Source organism: Athene noctua, chromosome 1, assembly GCF_965140245.1.
Source record: "Athene noctua chromosome 1, bAthNoc1.hap1.1, whole genome shotgun sequence".
Lineage (NCBI taxonomy): Eukaryota > Metazoa > Chordata > Aves > Strigiformes > Strigidae > Athene > Athene noctua.
This window is the reverse complement of record NC_134037.1, coordinates 200,057,521-200,071,050: the sequence shown is the minus strand read 5'-3', so window position 1 is coordinate 200,071,050 and position 13,530 is coordinate 200,057,521. Positions and strand designations below refer to the sequence as shown.

The window sequence follows — 13,530 nt, the reverse complement described above, 5'->3', positions numbered from 1 at the left end:
ATAATGACGTTGCTCAGACCTATTAAAAAACAAAATAAGACACCCTGCCCCAACAGCCAATTTGACCGGCATCAGTTGTATGTTTCTATCTCTTAAGGTCTGTCAGATGAACTGTAGATGAACCTCTCCATTTTTTTGATCGGGACTGGTGTCAGACTAATTGACCTTAAGTGGTCGCAGTTGCTGCCTCTCAACATTGACACATCATGGTGCTTTCAGTCTTCGCAGTTTCCCTGTTGTCCAGCATCCAGTCATCTTGGTCTCCTCATCTATTCCAAGAACCACGTTTTCTAGGCTTTCTGATGCACATGTTGATCCCTAGTTGAACATGGTATAACCTCACTGAGCAGTGGACCGAAAAATACTTCATCCTCATGTAAATACATCATTCTGCATCTCTTCAGGGAATAGAAGTGTCCGCCTTCTCAGCATCATCACTGACTGTTCAGTCATGTCCATCTAATCGAGGTCTTGTAACGTTGTCACTGGTTGTCACTGCTCAGCGCAACATACAAGGACATCACCTCCTTAAAGAACTGCTTGAGCTGTCTTCACAGTGGGTCACAGACATTTAGTGGAGGGTGTCGGATTGGGGGAGTGGGAAGAAAGCAGGGTTTTTTTCATTGTTCTGGGAAAAGGCTGGGAAAAACATCAGGAAGACTTTGTCCTTTGTGGATTTGGCAGTATGCCAGTTTGTCTTGATGGTAGTGTGGCATTTCTTCTTTTATTTTAAAAGCTCTTTACAGTGACTATACTTTGGAGGAGTTTTTCATTCCTTTTCCCATTGACTGTTGTGATGTTCATCATTCTTTTATTTTGAGATGTTCTTTGAGGAATTGAGGCTGTGCACAAGAATTTCTCGAACGTTATACCTTTCCCTCCTAATTCAAGTCAATTTCCCATAGTTCTTCTTTGAAAGTATTGCGTGGATCTGTTTTTCCAGCATCTCTGTGCAGAGCACAAAGGTCTGCTTTTATTGTTGCCTGTGAGGTAGTCTGCCCATATCTGAGACTTACTTTTTAACAAACTGCAAACAAAAGACCGCAACTTTTTTTTTTTTTTTTGTAGCAGGGTATTATAATTGGCCTAGTTTGAGGAGATCTTGCTTTCCTGTACAGCTCAAAACTGACTGGAAGGTTGTGGGGCTGCAGAATAGTGGCAGATGGTGACATACAGCTAATAAGCAGGGGCTTGTGCTCAGCTGTCAATCAGAAGGCCCCAAAGCTTTTGAACAGAGGATTTCCATCCTGCCTCCTGCCAGGAGTTCAAGCCCTCAAAGTGAAAATCCTGTGAGATACCATCTTCAAAGTAGCAGAATTAGAGGTAATTTCTCCAAAGCACTGGTTTGGGTTTTTTTTTAAAGAGAAAAAAAAAACCAACCCCAAAACAAACCATGCCACCTAAAAGGGCATACCTTCTTCAAGTAGCTAACTCAGAAGAGCATTACACTTGTGAAATTTGACATTAACGACTGCTCACTGAGAAACACATCCAGAATCTTAATTTGGGGGGGAGGGGGGAGGAGGGAAGAGTGATTGGGAAAATTAACTGCTGGCAGTGCTGCAGTGGTGTCTGCTGTGTTGGTGGTGACTAATGAATCTTTACCCTCTCAGTGGCAGCAAAAACGCACAACTGCCTAGCCTCACGAGCCCAGCAATTACTGCTGGAGGAATCAGTAGGAAATGGAAGTGAAGTGCAATTCTTTGCTGCACCGAGTAACAGAAAGCAGAAATGAACTGTGCTAATGAACTGGAAAGGGTTTACTTGTATTAAGTAGTCTTTTACCTCTTGCTATTTAAGATTTTCCTGCAGGTCCTTCAGTTTTGTGCAGATTTTTCCCTTTGTTTTGTAAGAGAAAAGTTCCTTTTTAAAATATGGATAGTATTCCCTGTAAAACACCTGGGCTGCTCTGTTCATACACCTTGGAGAAACCCAGCCCAGGTGACTTGAGGAAACTGAGGTAAGAGCTGTTGTCCAAACAATGTCTTGCTTTATACTTTTTTTGTGTGTACTTGGCATGCTCAGGAGCACACAAGTGATCATGGGCATAGTCCTGTACCTGAGTAGCTCTGCAGTAGCTGACTGGAGATGCTGAGGATCACTACATGGCCACCAGTGATTCTGGTTTTGGATTGCCCAGCAATTCCATTCTCCTAGGAGAGGAAAATAAATTTCTCCTGGGTTTTTTAGAGAGCCAAGCAAGAAGGAAAGCTAAGGGTAGATACATACCCACAAGAGAGTTTGGAGAATTGATGATGTTTTCTTTCTGTGTGCCTTATCCTTCTGGCTTCCTGCTTGGACTTGTTGAGAGCGGAGAACAAAGGAGTTACATTTAGTGAAACCGTTTGCATGTTCTTCATCTTTAAAGCTCCACAAAGAGATCAGTTTGACCAAGGTCCTTTGTATATTTAATCTGATATTCTGAGAGAGCCTATCCACAGTGACGCTGCTGACAGAAACATACACGGATGCTGAGGACACTGTTGATTGGCAGAAAAAGAGATCTCTCTTTGCATATGGTTTTTACAAAGCCTAAGAAAAGACTGGGTTTAGTAAAATACCTTTCTGATGGGTCTGACAGAAGATTTGAGACTGTAGTTCTATTTTGCATTTGCTTTTTGTAAAACACCTGGGTTTACATTTGAAAACTCTGAAGGTCAGAGACTCTGGAGATCTGTGTTTGTGCAGTGGCTTTGTGGAGGGTACCTGGTCCAGTTTGGGACAATTGTTCATGATGGCAGCATCGGTTCGTGAAGCACTGATTAGTGACTGAATCTTCTGTGCAGGCTGAGTGAAGTGGAGAAAGTGAATACATCGTGCGATGCTATTTCCAAAAACATTGAAAAGTAATTAGAAAAGTATTTCTAAAATATTAATGAAATACATTTATTTTTTTAAGAATAGCGTATTTCAGCACATGCTCCTGTCTGTGATTAATCTGTCACCTGTTAATTGTTGTGTGCCTCAGAGGTTAACTCTCAGACCTACAGTGATACCATTGTAAATAGAAGAAAAAATGCACATGACTGTTCCTGGTTTGTCTGTTCATAGTACTCGTATGCAGTCATGAAGGAAGCAGCCGGCGATGTGGTGGACAGGGGGACCTCCTTTCTGGTTCTCTTGGAGTCTTAGCGCACTGGGCATTTCTTGCTGGAGCAGAAAAAACAAATGGGTATGAAAATTAATTAACTTATTAATTCTTGTGAATCTGTGTTCTCGTATGGCAACTGTTGTAGACCTATGGGACTAGGGTATCCATGTACTTTTAAAAAATGTAAGGGCGTTCTAGAGCAGCCTACATAATAGTTGCAATTTTAATAAGACAATCCCTTCAGTAATCTAACATCTCCCAAGTCTGAGGCAGAAGAAGAGTATGAACCTGGATCAATTCCCAAGAATATACGTGTATGAGGTATGTGTTTCCAAAACAATTGATACAGGCAGAAAGTATGAAGAATAAATAAGCAGTAGTCACTGGCAGTAACATCTCTGTAATTCAAAAACCAGGTCCTTTAGCTTTGTTCTTGTAATTTGCAGAATCCTTTAAGTAATCCAGTGGGGCAGGTAAGTTGAAACTTGCAAATAAAATACAGTTTCAAAGAGGGTAACCATTTGAAGGCAAATGGCAGTCCAGTTTGGTCATACATAAAGCAGCCATGCAGCTGCAGCTGGCTGTTGGCTCTTTCATTAAATTATGTCAATTCCTGTCCAACTAGTTGGTCTGTACAGTCACAGGGTCTTTCTGTGAAAGTAACTGTTTTAAATGAAGTTGAAAGGAACCCTGACACAAGCAGCTAGGGAATAACAGTCCCTCTTCCCAACAAGTATTGAGCTATTGAAGCTTGAGGAGTTTGTAGTCTCTTGGATGCTATATGCAGATGCAGTTAGATGGGAGTCCACAGGAGTTAACTAGTCTGTGCTTGCCTTACTGTGAGAGCACTGCACGAGGTCCCCCAGGAGGAATGAGGGACCACCTGACTGGTCTTTAAAATTCTGAAATCTTAGCATACCCAGAATGAAAAATGAAACAAAGATTGTTTGTGTATCTGAAGTTGCAGCTGCCACTAAAGGAAGAACTTTGTTTTGCTTCCTTTTTTGCACGTTGTACAACAGATTAGTATTCAGTTGTTGGAAAGACAGCAAATGCAGCACGTGTTCTCCAGGCTCTCCTGACTTGGGCTCCTGTGGCTTTTCCAAACAGCTCGCTCAAACCCCTTCATTTTATAATGAAGGAAAAGGGGGAGAGGATAACTGGCATCAGCAATACATTGTGTCTCCTGTGGTGGTGTTAAGGTGACCCTTCTCAAACACCTGCTGGACTGATCCTGTTTATCTCGTGTGTTTCAGGAAAGGAGGAGCTTTTTGGGTTCAGTGAATCAGGGCATCAGCTTGTAGCCTGCAGTGCAGGCATTCCAGCCAGTCCCTCCATGCTGTGCCTGGCTCTGTTTTTTCAAAAGGGGCCTGTGCAGAGCAGGATTTTGAAACCTTAAGACTGCACTGTCTTTCAGGGGTGCTAATGGTGTAGTAGGTAGGATTCTCCTGTTAAGCAGACTGGATGCTAAGGTGATGGCTTTAGAGTGCAGTGTGGATCCAACTGGGTATGCAGTAACCTTAGAAATAGGTGCTGTCCCTGTCTTGAGCCCAGAAGCCTGTGCACAGCTCTTGCTTCAGAGCAGTATTTGGGCATCCAGGATTGACTCTCAAGATGACTTAAATACTCCTGCACCTTGATGAGTGTATGAAGTTGCTGCTTTCACGGAAAAGATACTCCGAGTTACCCCAGTAACACCTAATTGTAAACTCACATTCTGCTTTGCCTGTGTTTTATATCATGATCCTTCACAAAACTCTTTCTTGGCACAAGAGTCAGTAGATTCTTAATGACTTACTATGTCCCAGCCATGGCTGAGCTCTGTGAGGTTTTTAACCAGCCGGCAACCGGAGCCCAGAGCTGGCTGCTGAATTATTCTGCACTTGTTTTCCTCTGCTCTGGTGCTGTAGGGCAGCAGAAGCAGCTCCATGGCCCAGCCTGTGAGAAGGTTCGCTGGAGGTGACAGGGCTGCCCTGCCTTCTGGGGGGGAATGGGGTGCACTTGAGGACTGGGGCTGAGTACTCTCTTAGGCAGTTTGTAAGCACGTAGGAGGCATTAAGAGTGTGCCTTAATTTCTGTTGTGGTCTGCAGCTGTCACTGTACCCCTTTAAGCTGAGCTAATGAGGGCCCCGGAGCAGTGACTTGGGACCCTGACAAAAATCATCTCTTGTCCACTCCCCACATCCTTCCCCCACCCCCTGCAGTGTAAAACTACACTGAGTTACCCAGCAAGTGGGGAGGAAAGGGAGTTAAAAGGCTGCCAGGGGAGACTTCAGTCTTCCTCTGAAGGAAAGGATGAAGTTTCACATCGGTAAAACTAGGCATGGAACACCTTATACCCATTTCTAAGCATGTTTTCCTTTTACATCCTTTGGCCCTGGTGGTGTTTCTCATTCATTCACATGCTGTGCCATGGGAAGGGAAGTATTTGTTAAAAAAATTCAGCCAAAAGTGTTCTGCAATGCAAGAGTCTGAGAAACACGGATGTTCTCTTAAGAGGCCTTCCCAAAAATGCTGACAAACACGAGTACATAGATTATGTCCACCACCTTATGAATTACACAAGAGTGTTCAGATTTTGTTTATAATATTTTTTTTTTCTTTTAGTCAAAATCCCTTTCTAGTGGCTGCATTTGGAGCTTGCTCTCTTACAAGGCAGTCTAACCACCAAGCCTTTCAAAAATTTGGACGTTCAATGACTGCCTCTGACATGGTTTCAGAAGTTGGAACAGCTTTTAGCAAACTTTTTGAAACCTGAAGCCAAAGCAGCAGAGAAGAAGAAAAGGAAGAACAATGACTGCAAGAGTAATTACATTTACTGTAGAATTTACATAAGTAATGCACCCTTTCAAGTGCTGTAGCAGCATTGGTATGCTAGGTAGATTTTTTTTTTTTATTTTTAAGAATAGAAAAATATGATTAATGTAGATATTTTTTAAGAGTTTGGAATACAAAAATGTTTTGGCTGAAATAAGCTGTAGTTGCATATCTGTTATAATATAATAAAACTAAACTGAAAGTATTCCTCTGTTCTTTTTGATAGTTATTGAGCAATAACTAAAGTGTGAACAGCAAAAAAAATAATAATGCACTTGATACTTAGATAAAATTCTTCCACCAGCTCAACTGAATTTCTTGGATTGCACCAAGGTTGTCATATTTTCATTCTTAGACCCTCTGTCTAGAATTAGCTATTGCACTTCATTTTTTGCCATGCTAGTATATTAAGAAGCAAAAAGTAAGCCTCTTTGGAAAGGGAATGCATGAGAGTTGCTGTAGATTTTGAATGTATTTAGTTGCCTTTTCCCATTCCCGGTCCCAGAGGCAGCGCTCATTTCAACAAGACACCCCTTCCTGCAAGGTGGTGGTGGTTTTTTGGTTTTTTTTTTGTAAAAGGTTCCCCCATTGCAGAAAATAAGGATATACTGTAGATAGCTTAGCATTTAAGAGTAATTATGCTTACTGAAAAAAAAATTCTATTCCTTTAGCTGACCTTGACTTATCTAGGACTCAGTATGATGAATTTTGTGAAATTATCATTTGGAGAGATACTAGGCAGGGTAAGAAACTTTGTGATACCTAACCAAACTGGTTAAATTATCAGTGATCATGGAAGAGTTAAGTGTTTTAAAACTCAAATTGCCTGCTGAGTTAGAGAAGATCAGCATACAGAGCCATAGGTGGCTAGCTGTTAACCAGCAGGAATATGAATTGAAGGAACAAAAGGCAGCCAACAGCACGTACCTGTACCCTCTTCGTACACTGCAAGGCAAAGGCAGGCATAGAAATATGGTGGTTGGTCTTTGAGCTCCCAGTGCAGCACCTGGCTTTAGGAGCTTTTTCCTTGATCCTTAGCAAGACAGACAGGACTTCTGCTGTTAGGGCCATACCTGTCTGGCTCGTTGGCAGGGCAGGTGAGTGCTGGGTTCAACTGGGAAATGGTGTGGTATTTTGCACAGTATCATTTCTTAAATTGTTGGAAATTCAGTCAGAGTTTGTAGGGATTGAACTGTTGCAGAGAGAGGGGCAAGTTCACGCAAAGTGCATTTAAGTGGGTACTGCCTTTAAACCTACAATGTAGCTCCAAGTGTATATACTCATTAAAGCGCAGGAACAGCATATAGTGTGATATAGTAGATGTTAGTCATTGCAGCGACTCTTTTCCAGTGATAGAGCTCTAGACTGGAATATGGCGTCATGCATATACCAGTCAGGGTGCATTCTTGTACCTTGCAATAGCTGCCCACAGAAAGCACCTGCAATCAAAAAGGCTGCTCCGAGTTATTTCCCTTCAGCCCTTAGAGCTGGTATTTCTGGATGCACTGTGACTACTACCTCACCCCAATGCATTTTTGTTTTTCTTTTTAAACCAGTTACCTATTTTTAAAATAGGTTTTTAAATGTTTGCTCATTTTGGTCTATGAGGGTTCACAGACTTTTTAGATTAGAGCAACATCTACGCATAAGAGATGGGGTTTCAGTGTTTAATTTAAGCAGTTTTGTAAACTGTCTACATCTTCGGGGAAACTAAGCTACTATTGTTTTTCCCCCTAAAACTACTTGAGAAGCATGACTCCTTTTAAATAAAATCAGAAATTTAAAACTGATTTTAAAACAGCTACTGGATTTTCTTTAAAATGAGCAATTTTTTTTTTGTATTTAGAAGATCAGTGGTATTATAATCTAAATGGCATTTGTAGGCAAAGTCAATCAATTAACAGAGCTCAGTACAGACTTCAACCTGGTGTGTTGGTTTTAAATCTACACAGGAGTTATATCTCTGTTATTCACTAATGTATACAAATTGTTACAATTTTTAAACATTCTGGAAATGTAGCAGTTTCTTTTGGTAGGAAATAAAAATAATAGCAAATTAACTGTATGTGTACTTTGTTTGGTGTGTTCCGATCACATTTCCCCCAGAAGCTGAGCCGACTTTTTGCCATTCATTCTAATTTAGTAGAGCAACTAGCAAATTTAAAATACCAACAGTGTCAAGTAAGCATCTGCCAAAGTGCTAATGTAGACCCCCCCAATCTCCTCTAGGAGCACTGATAACCAGAAAGGGAGCAGAAAAGCAGCTACCTGTTTTATTCTCAACACTATAAAAGAAAGCTTTTATCCGCTTCGAGCAGATTACTTGTGTGAATTGTGTTTTCAAATTAAATACCTTGCAGCTGAACCCACATTATTATTTTTGTTATCGTCTCATAAAATGATTTAAAGAAAGTATGGCAGTGGGGAGGCACAGGCCCTGTATGAACTCAGCCACTGGAACAGAGGATGCCTCACATATAAGGCAGGCCTCAGCATCCACCTCCAGCCACACAACACAGGGATCTTCTAACACAAACATGGCAAAAGAAAACTTAACAGATAATAACTAAACATACTCATTTTATCTTCCCAGTTCTGATAGAGACAGGCTGAAGGGGCTGCACTCCCACTGCTCTGGACACCTCAGCGTATTCTGGGCAAAAGCAAACTGAAAAGAGGCCAAGCCTCACACATAACTGGATACTGTCATAGTGCAGTTCAAGATTTCACAGGACCAAACCAGTAACACTGCAGTAAGGGAAAACTTCAAGGCTAAAAGCGTCACTTCCTTCTCTGGCTGAGAGGAACACAGTTGTTTAAACCAGTAGGCATAAGACTGTTTTCATCCTCAAAGATGGGCCTAAACTCTTGCCTCTGTCTTTGCTGTTTTAATTCTCAGTGCCAGTTCAGCAAAGCAGGGTTTGAGTGCAGATCACATAGCCAGGGGGGCTGTTCCTGCCTGTGTCAGACACAGCTGCTTCCACCCCCTGCGCTACATACACACCTGCTGCTGCTCCTGTATTTATTTACCTAGTAGCATCCTCAACAGTTTTGCTCAGATTGTATTTGATCTTTGTTAGGCATTCCATTCCAAAGATTTTATTTTGAAAGTATTAGTATTTACAACTGTTGCCAAAGCAGCTGAAATAAAAAACAAGTCCAAGAATGAAAGATCAGCCTTTTTTCCCAGTCCGCTGCTCTGCTTGCCCTCCTTCCTCCATTTCCCAGGTTGAAACAGCAGCTCTGTCCTGTAAGAAGAAGTAAGTGGGTCAGTCTCAGCCCCCTGGAGCACACAGGTATCGTACATGTGTAGGCAGTTGGAGGCACGGGTTTTAATCAAGCTTCATACAGCAAAGCTATTAATCCAGTCAGGTAAAAGAGGTGGTGATACCATCTCACAGGAATGCCCCTGTGATTAATAATGCTCAAAGTTGTAAAACACAATTCTTCCCAGTTAAGAAGGAAAACAATCCACAAAGGAAATGTCACCTCTTTAGCATGGGGTGCTGCAGCAGTATGGAGACGCTTCTGTTAAGCCCGAGCCATCACATTTTTATGTTTAAATGGCTCATGTACGTGGAAAACGGCTCTTCTTGCAGCCAACACATGAGAATATATTGCCTAATATATCTGATCTCCTGAATTTTATGACAGTAGCCTGTTGATATATCTGTAATGCAGTACTGTCATATTTTTGAAAAAAGGATATTGCAGTCAAACAGCATTTCTGACTTAAGAGCTAGCTGTTTGTTGAAAATAAAAGTTAATCTGAATATTGAAACATGGTAACGTTACACGAGCTCTGAATCATGAGAAAGACTGGAATACAATGTAGAATTTACATTAAAGTGAAAACTGTTTTTGATGTGTACACACCCAATTACTACATGTCACTTAGCACAGATTAGCTTGCATTTCAAGCACACTATAATGACATGAAAAGACAGTGGATATTTTAATCTGTTTCAAGTTCTGTGACTTCAGACAGACAAAACATTGTCTGCATTGAGCAGCATGAGAGAGGAAATGGGTGTACAGAATCACAAACTAACAAGCTGAAGGAAAAACTACCCTTCCTACAAAGTTGATTTTTAAGGGACTTAAGTTACTAGCATCCTCTGAGTTACTACTCACACCCTAGAGCCCCTGCCCAGCCCCAAACCAGGGGTTTGTAGTCTGCACTATGTGGAGATGAGGCTTGTCTGCTTCATCTGTTGTGCTCTTCTCCTCCTGCACATGGACTTGCAAAGTTTCTGGCTGACTTCAGCCACACGTAGCAGAGGGAGAGCCTGTTAACAGATGCATTACGGCATGCCTGTCATGGGGCTCATAAAAAGTTCATGGAAATCAGAAGCTGGGTAGAAAAGAGAAATTCAAATTACTTCCTCAAGTGCGTATTAGGCAAGCAGGGCCCAACTGCCAGGCGCTGTGTTACCATAGCATTTTTGGCAACAGCCAACCCAGGGCAGCCAGCCAACCCCACCAAGCAGATTCGTGTTGGACACGAGGGTGGTGAGAGCCCTGCTTTGGGTGGGGCCCTGTCTTGTCACACCTGTGCTCTGTTGAGCTTGCATGCAGAACTGCAGAGCTGCATCGCTCTGTTTGTGGGACTCTTCTGAGTTTTACGAAGGCGAGACCTGGGCAACCTTGACAGCACACCTTCAGCTGCTTCCACAGCAGAAGCAAAGGAAAGCAGTTCAGCTTTGGACACAGGCACGTCTGAGCACACACAGCACATGTGCTTCGTCTTCAGGAGCAAACTACTCTGGGACAAGCAGGAGACAGATTATGCTGAGCTTCAGGTTATTAACAAAAAACCTGAAATAAATAGAACAGGCTGAATCCTGGCTAAGGCCAATTTCCAGGTTATTAAATGTCCGTAAATTTAAAAAGAAACAAAAACAAATCTTCTAAAGGGTGGAGGTGGGGCTACAGCTGTTTTGCCAAATAGATCAAAAGCAAATCTTCTTTTCCAAGACTTCGTCTCAGTGCAGTTGTTTGGATTTGCAAACTTTGACAGATGAGTAGAGTGAGGATTTAGCTATGTACAAACAAGTTAAGGAAGCAGATGTTCCAACTTCCCACAGTCTTCCTTTGCTTTCACAGCTGTAGCTCACCACCACTACGCTTTGGCCCTCACCCCAGTTTGTATCGGCATGCTCACTTTCAACTGAGATCATGAGACAGCTGACCACACTTCATATTTGCTTTTAATAGGTGTGTTGACAAATGACAGCTCTCACATTCAGCAATTAAAGAAAGATGTATGCTGTCACTCGCTCATGTCACTATGCTTTATGTCCTCCCATTGGTAAAACAATGCAAGGAGACTATGCAAGGCTCAGTGCTCAAGCGAGGGAAAAAATGAGCAGCATGAACTAGAGGGAGGGAGAAAGATGCTGGAGAGAAAGTGGAGGATTATTCTGCATGGAAGGAGCAACACTGACCCAACAAGGGCTGGAGCAGAGGTGAGAAGGGCAGTGAAGCAAGAGGAACTGGAAGAAGCAGCACCTGCTAAAGAAGCAATATAGCAGCTTAAAACCAGGAAGAGACTGGCAGCGATGGGATTTCTCTTCAGCAGGAGACACCACTGGAGTAATGGAATAGGAAAAGAATAGTGGCATTAGGTACAAGCTAAAACTATAAAGCAGCGTGGAGAGAGGAGTGGTACAGGAATCAGGCAAACTACTTACGGCTCAGGAACAGTTGGGAATGAAGCTGCTGAAGATGGAAGAGGCTTTCTCATGAGGACTTATTTTGGGTGGGAGAATGTAGGGAGGGTAGAGGAAAGGCATTATTTTCATAAGTTATCTCAGCTTATTTTCCAGTTCCTCTACAGTCTTTTTAAAGATTGCACACATTACTCGTACCTGTCCTTCTGGACTGAACTTGGACAACTTCAAGATTTCTGAATATTACAGGATTTTCAGTGGCTAAATAGCACACCCTTAGTAACAGAAGTAGGTACAGCAGCACAGAGACACGAGGTTGAGGGGGAGCAGAAAGCAGGTAGCAGTACAACCAGGCAAGGGCTAAACTTCCACCTCCTGCTACCACAGTGGTACAGGGAGCAGGGCCCAACACCGAAAGCTGCTGAAGGGGGCATGAAGGGCAAAAATAAATGTTGTCTTAAAAAATGACTAACGGTCTCAAAGATGGTCACTATCTTCTACCTTTATGTGGATACCAAAGGCAGCAAGGTCTCCACGCAGACTGTCACAAGCCTCCAGGAGGGGTTTTCTCTCCTTCATTAACTGCTGCCTCTTTTCCTTCTCTTCTTGTTTCAATCCTGTGGCTCCTGCAGCACCCTCCATGGGCACGGCGTCTGCTGCTTCTGGCAGAGCAAGCGCGTAGTGACGCACCTTCGCACGGAACCTTACAAGCTCCTCAATAACACTGGAGAGCACAGCAGAGTTGTCTCTTCCCAGAGTCACCTAGAAAACAAACAGGTTGCTTTACAAACATCTGAGAACGATTTAAAAATCAACCCCAACTCGGTAGCATACACTGAGGCCTCGTCATCTCTCTTGGTTGTGCATCTTTCATGTATTGCTACAATTGAAATGTCACAATCTCACTAATGCTTGGCAAAAAGTTACAGTGGAGTCACACTCGAAAGTAGTTCTGTGTATTCCTACGCAGGAAAGCATCTATCTCAGAGCAGAGGGCTCTCACATCAACAAAACATGCTGCACAACCCAACTGAGGAACTCATTGCCACAGGAAACCTCCAAGACACCAAAAGCGTGCATAAATTAAAGAGGGATTAGACAAACTAATGGAAGAAAGGCCTGGCAACAGCCTTCCAACACAGCAAGGGAAGTCCAGCTGTCAGCTCAGACAGCCCCTTATCTGGAAACGTCTGCAGAGCAAGAGCGCATCAGCCCTTTTACCCTGCCTTTGGGCCCCAGACCTTCTTCAGGAAACACAAACCGGGAGAAGTAAGTATTTTGGCTTTAAGTCTCTAGACTACCCTTTCTCCCTGCATCTACAGAAAACCTCCCCCGATCCACGGAACTTTTATCTGATCCACCTTATCCAAAGTTTCAGCCACCGAAGAAGACCTGACAGAGCAGCAGCCACTGCACACAGTGGGTGTTTTCTGGCTGCTGCTGCTGCCGCCTGGCCCCACTCCTTCCCTCAGCCAGCTCTGAGCTTCCTTGGCCTCCTCTGGCCTGACAGAAGTAAATGCCATGGGAAGGGAACAGCCTTGCTCCTCCTAGAAGGTCCCACTCTGATGGCTGCCAGGATGGGAGCTCAGGTGCTAGCAGGAGAGGAAGGCCACTCCTCGGTGCTGGCACAGCCAGGCTCCTGGTCTCGCTCTCAGCAGAGAAGCCAACCCTGTTTCTCATTAGAGGCAAACTCCTAAGGGGGAGGCAACAAACAAGAAAACGCCATTGCGGCATTTTATCACCAAGACGCAAGAGGAGGAACAGACAACAGAGCAGTGAAATGTAAAATACACCGAAGCCAGGGGGGTGAAGTTGCTGGCAGCGACTCTCGACTGGGAGCAGAAGAGCAGCTGAGTAATTAAAGCCAGAGGGGACTGTATTTAGTCACCGAACAGCAGGATGGAAATGAAAGGGAGTAGTTTCAGAGGTCACTGACTGAAGCAAACAAAG

General features: G+C 43.2%; 2 protein-coding genes across 12 annotated transcripts in view; one reads left to right on the top strand and one right to left on the bottom strand.

Annotated features, from left to right (window-relative positions):
- NAXD (NAD(P)HX dehydratase) overlaps positions 1-6,113 on the top strand; it is a 53,509-nt gene extending 47,396 nt beyond the window's left edge. For all 5 annotated transcript variants that reach the window (XM_074910374.1, XM_074910355.1, XM_074910336.1 and 2 more), the window contains 2 exons: positions 3,052-3,172; positions 5,699-6,113. In XM_074910374.1, coding sequence (XP_074766475.1) covers positions 3,052-3,172; positions 5,699-5,849 — 272 coding nt within the window. In that variant the 3' untranslated portion in view covers positions 5,850-6,113. The remainder of the gene's footprint in view (positions 1-3,051; positions 3,173-5,698) is intronic.
- A 2,004-nt stretch (positions 6,114-8,117) lies between these two features.
- CARS2 (cysteinyl-tRNA synthetase 2, mitochondrial) overlaps positions 8,118-13,530 on the bottom strand; it is a 39,498-nt gene continuing 34,085 nt past the window's right edge. Inside the window, exons 14-18 of one of the 7 annotated variants that reach the window (XR_012633924.1) lie at positions 12,082-12,342; positions 11,602-11,659; positions 11,356-11,498; positions 10,568-10,668; positions 8,120-9,156 (exon numbers count right to left, since the gene is read on the bottom strand). Coding sequence is in view for 3 of the 7 variants with exons in the window: in XM_074910286.1 (XP_074766387.1) it covers positions 9,082-9,156; positions 12,082-12,342 (336 nt within the window). In the remaining 4 variants the exon portion in view is untranslated. The other 6 variants (XR_012633921.1, XR_012633923.1, XM_074910313.1 and 3 more) reach the window with 6 other exon arrangements.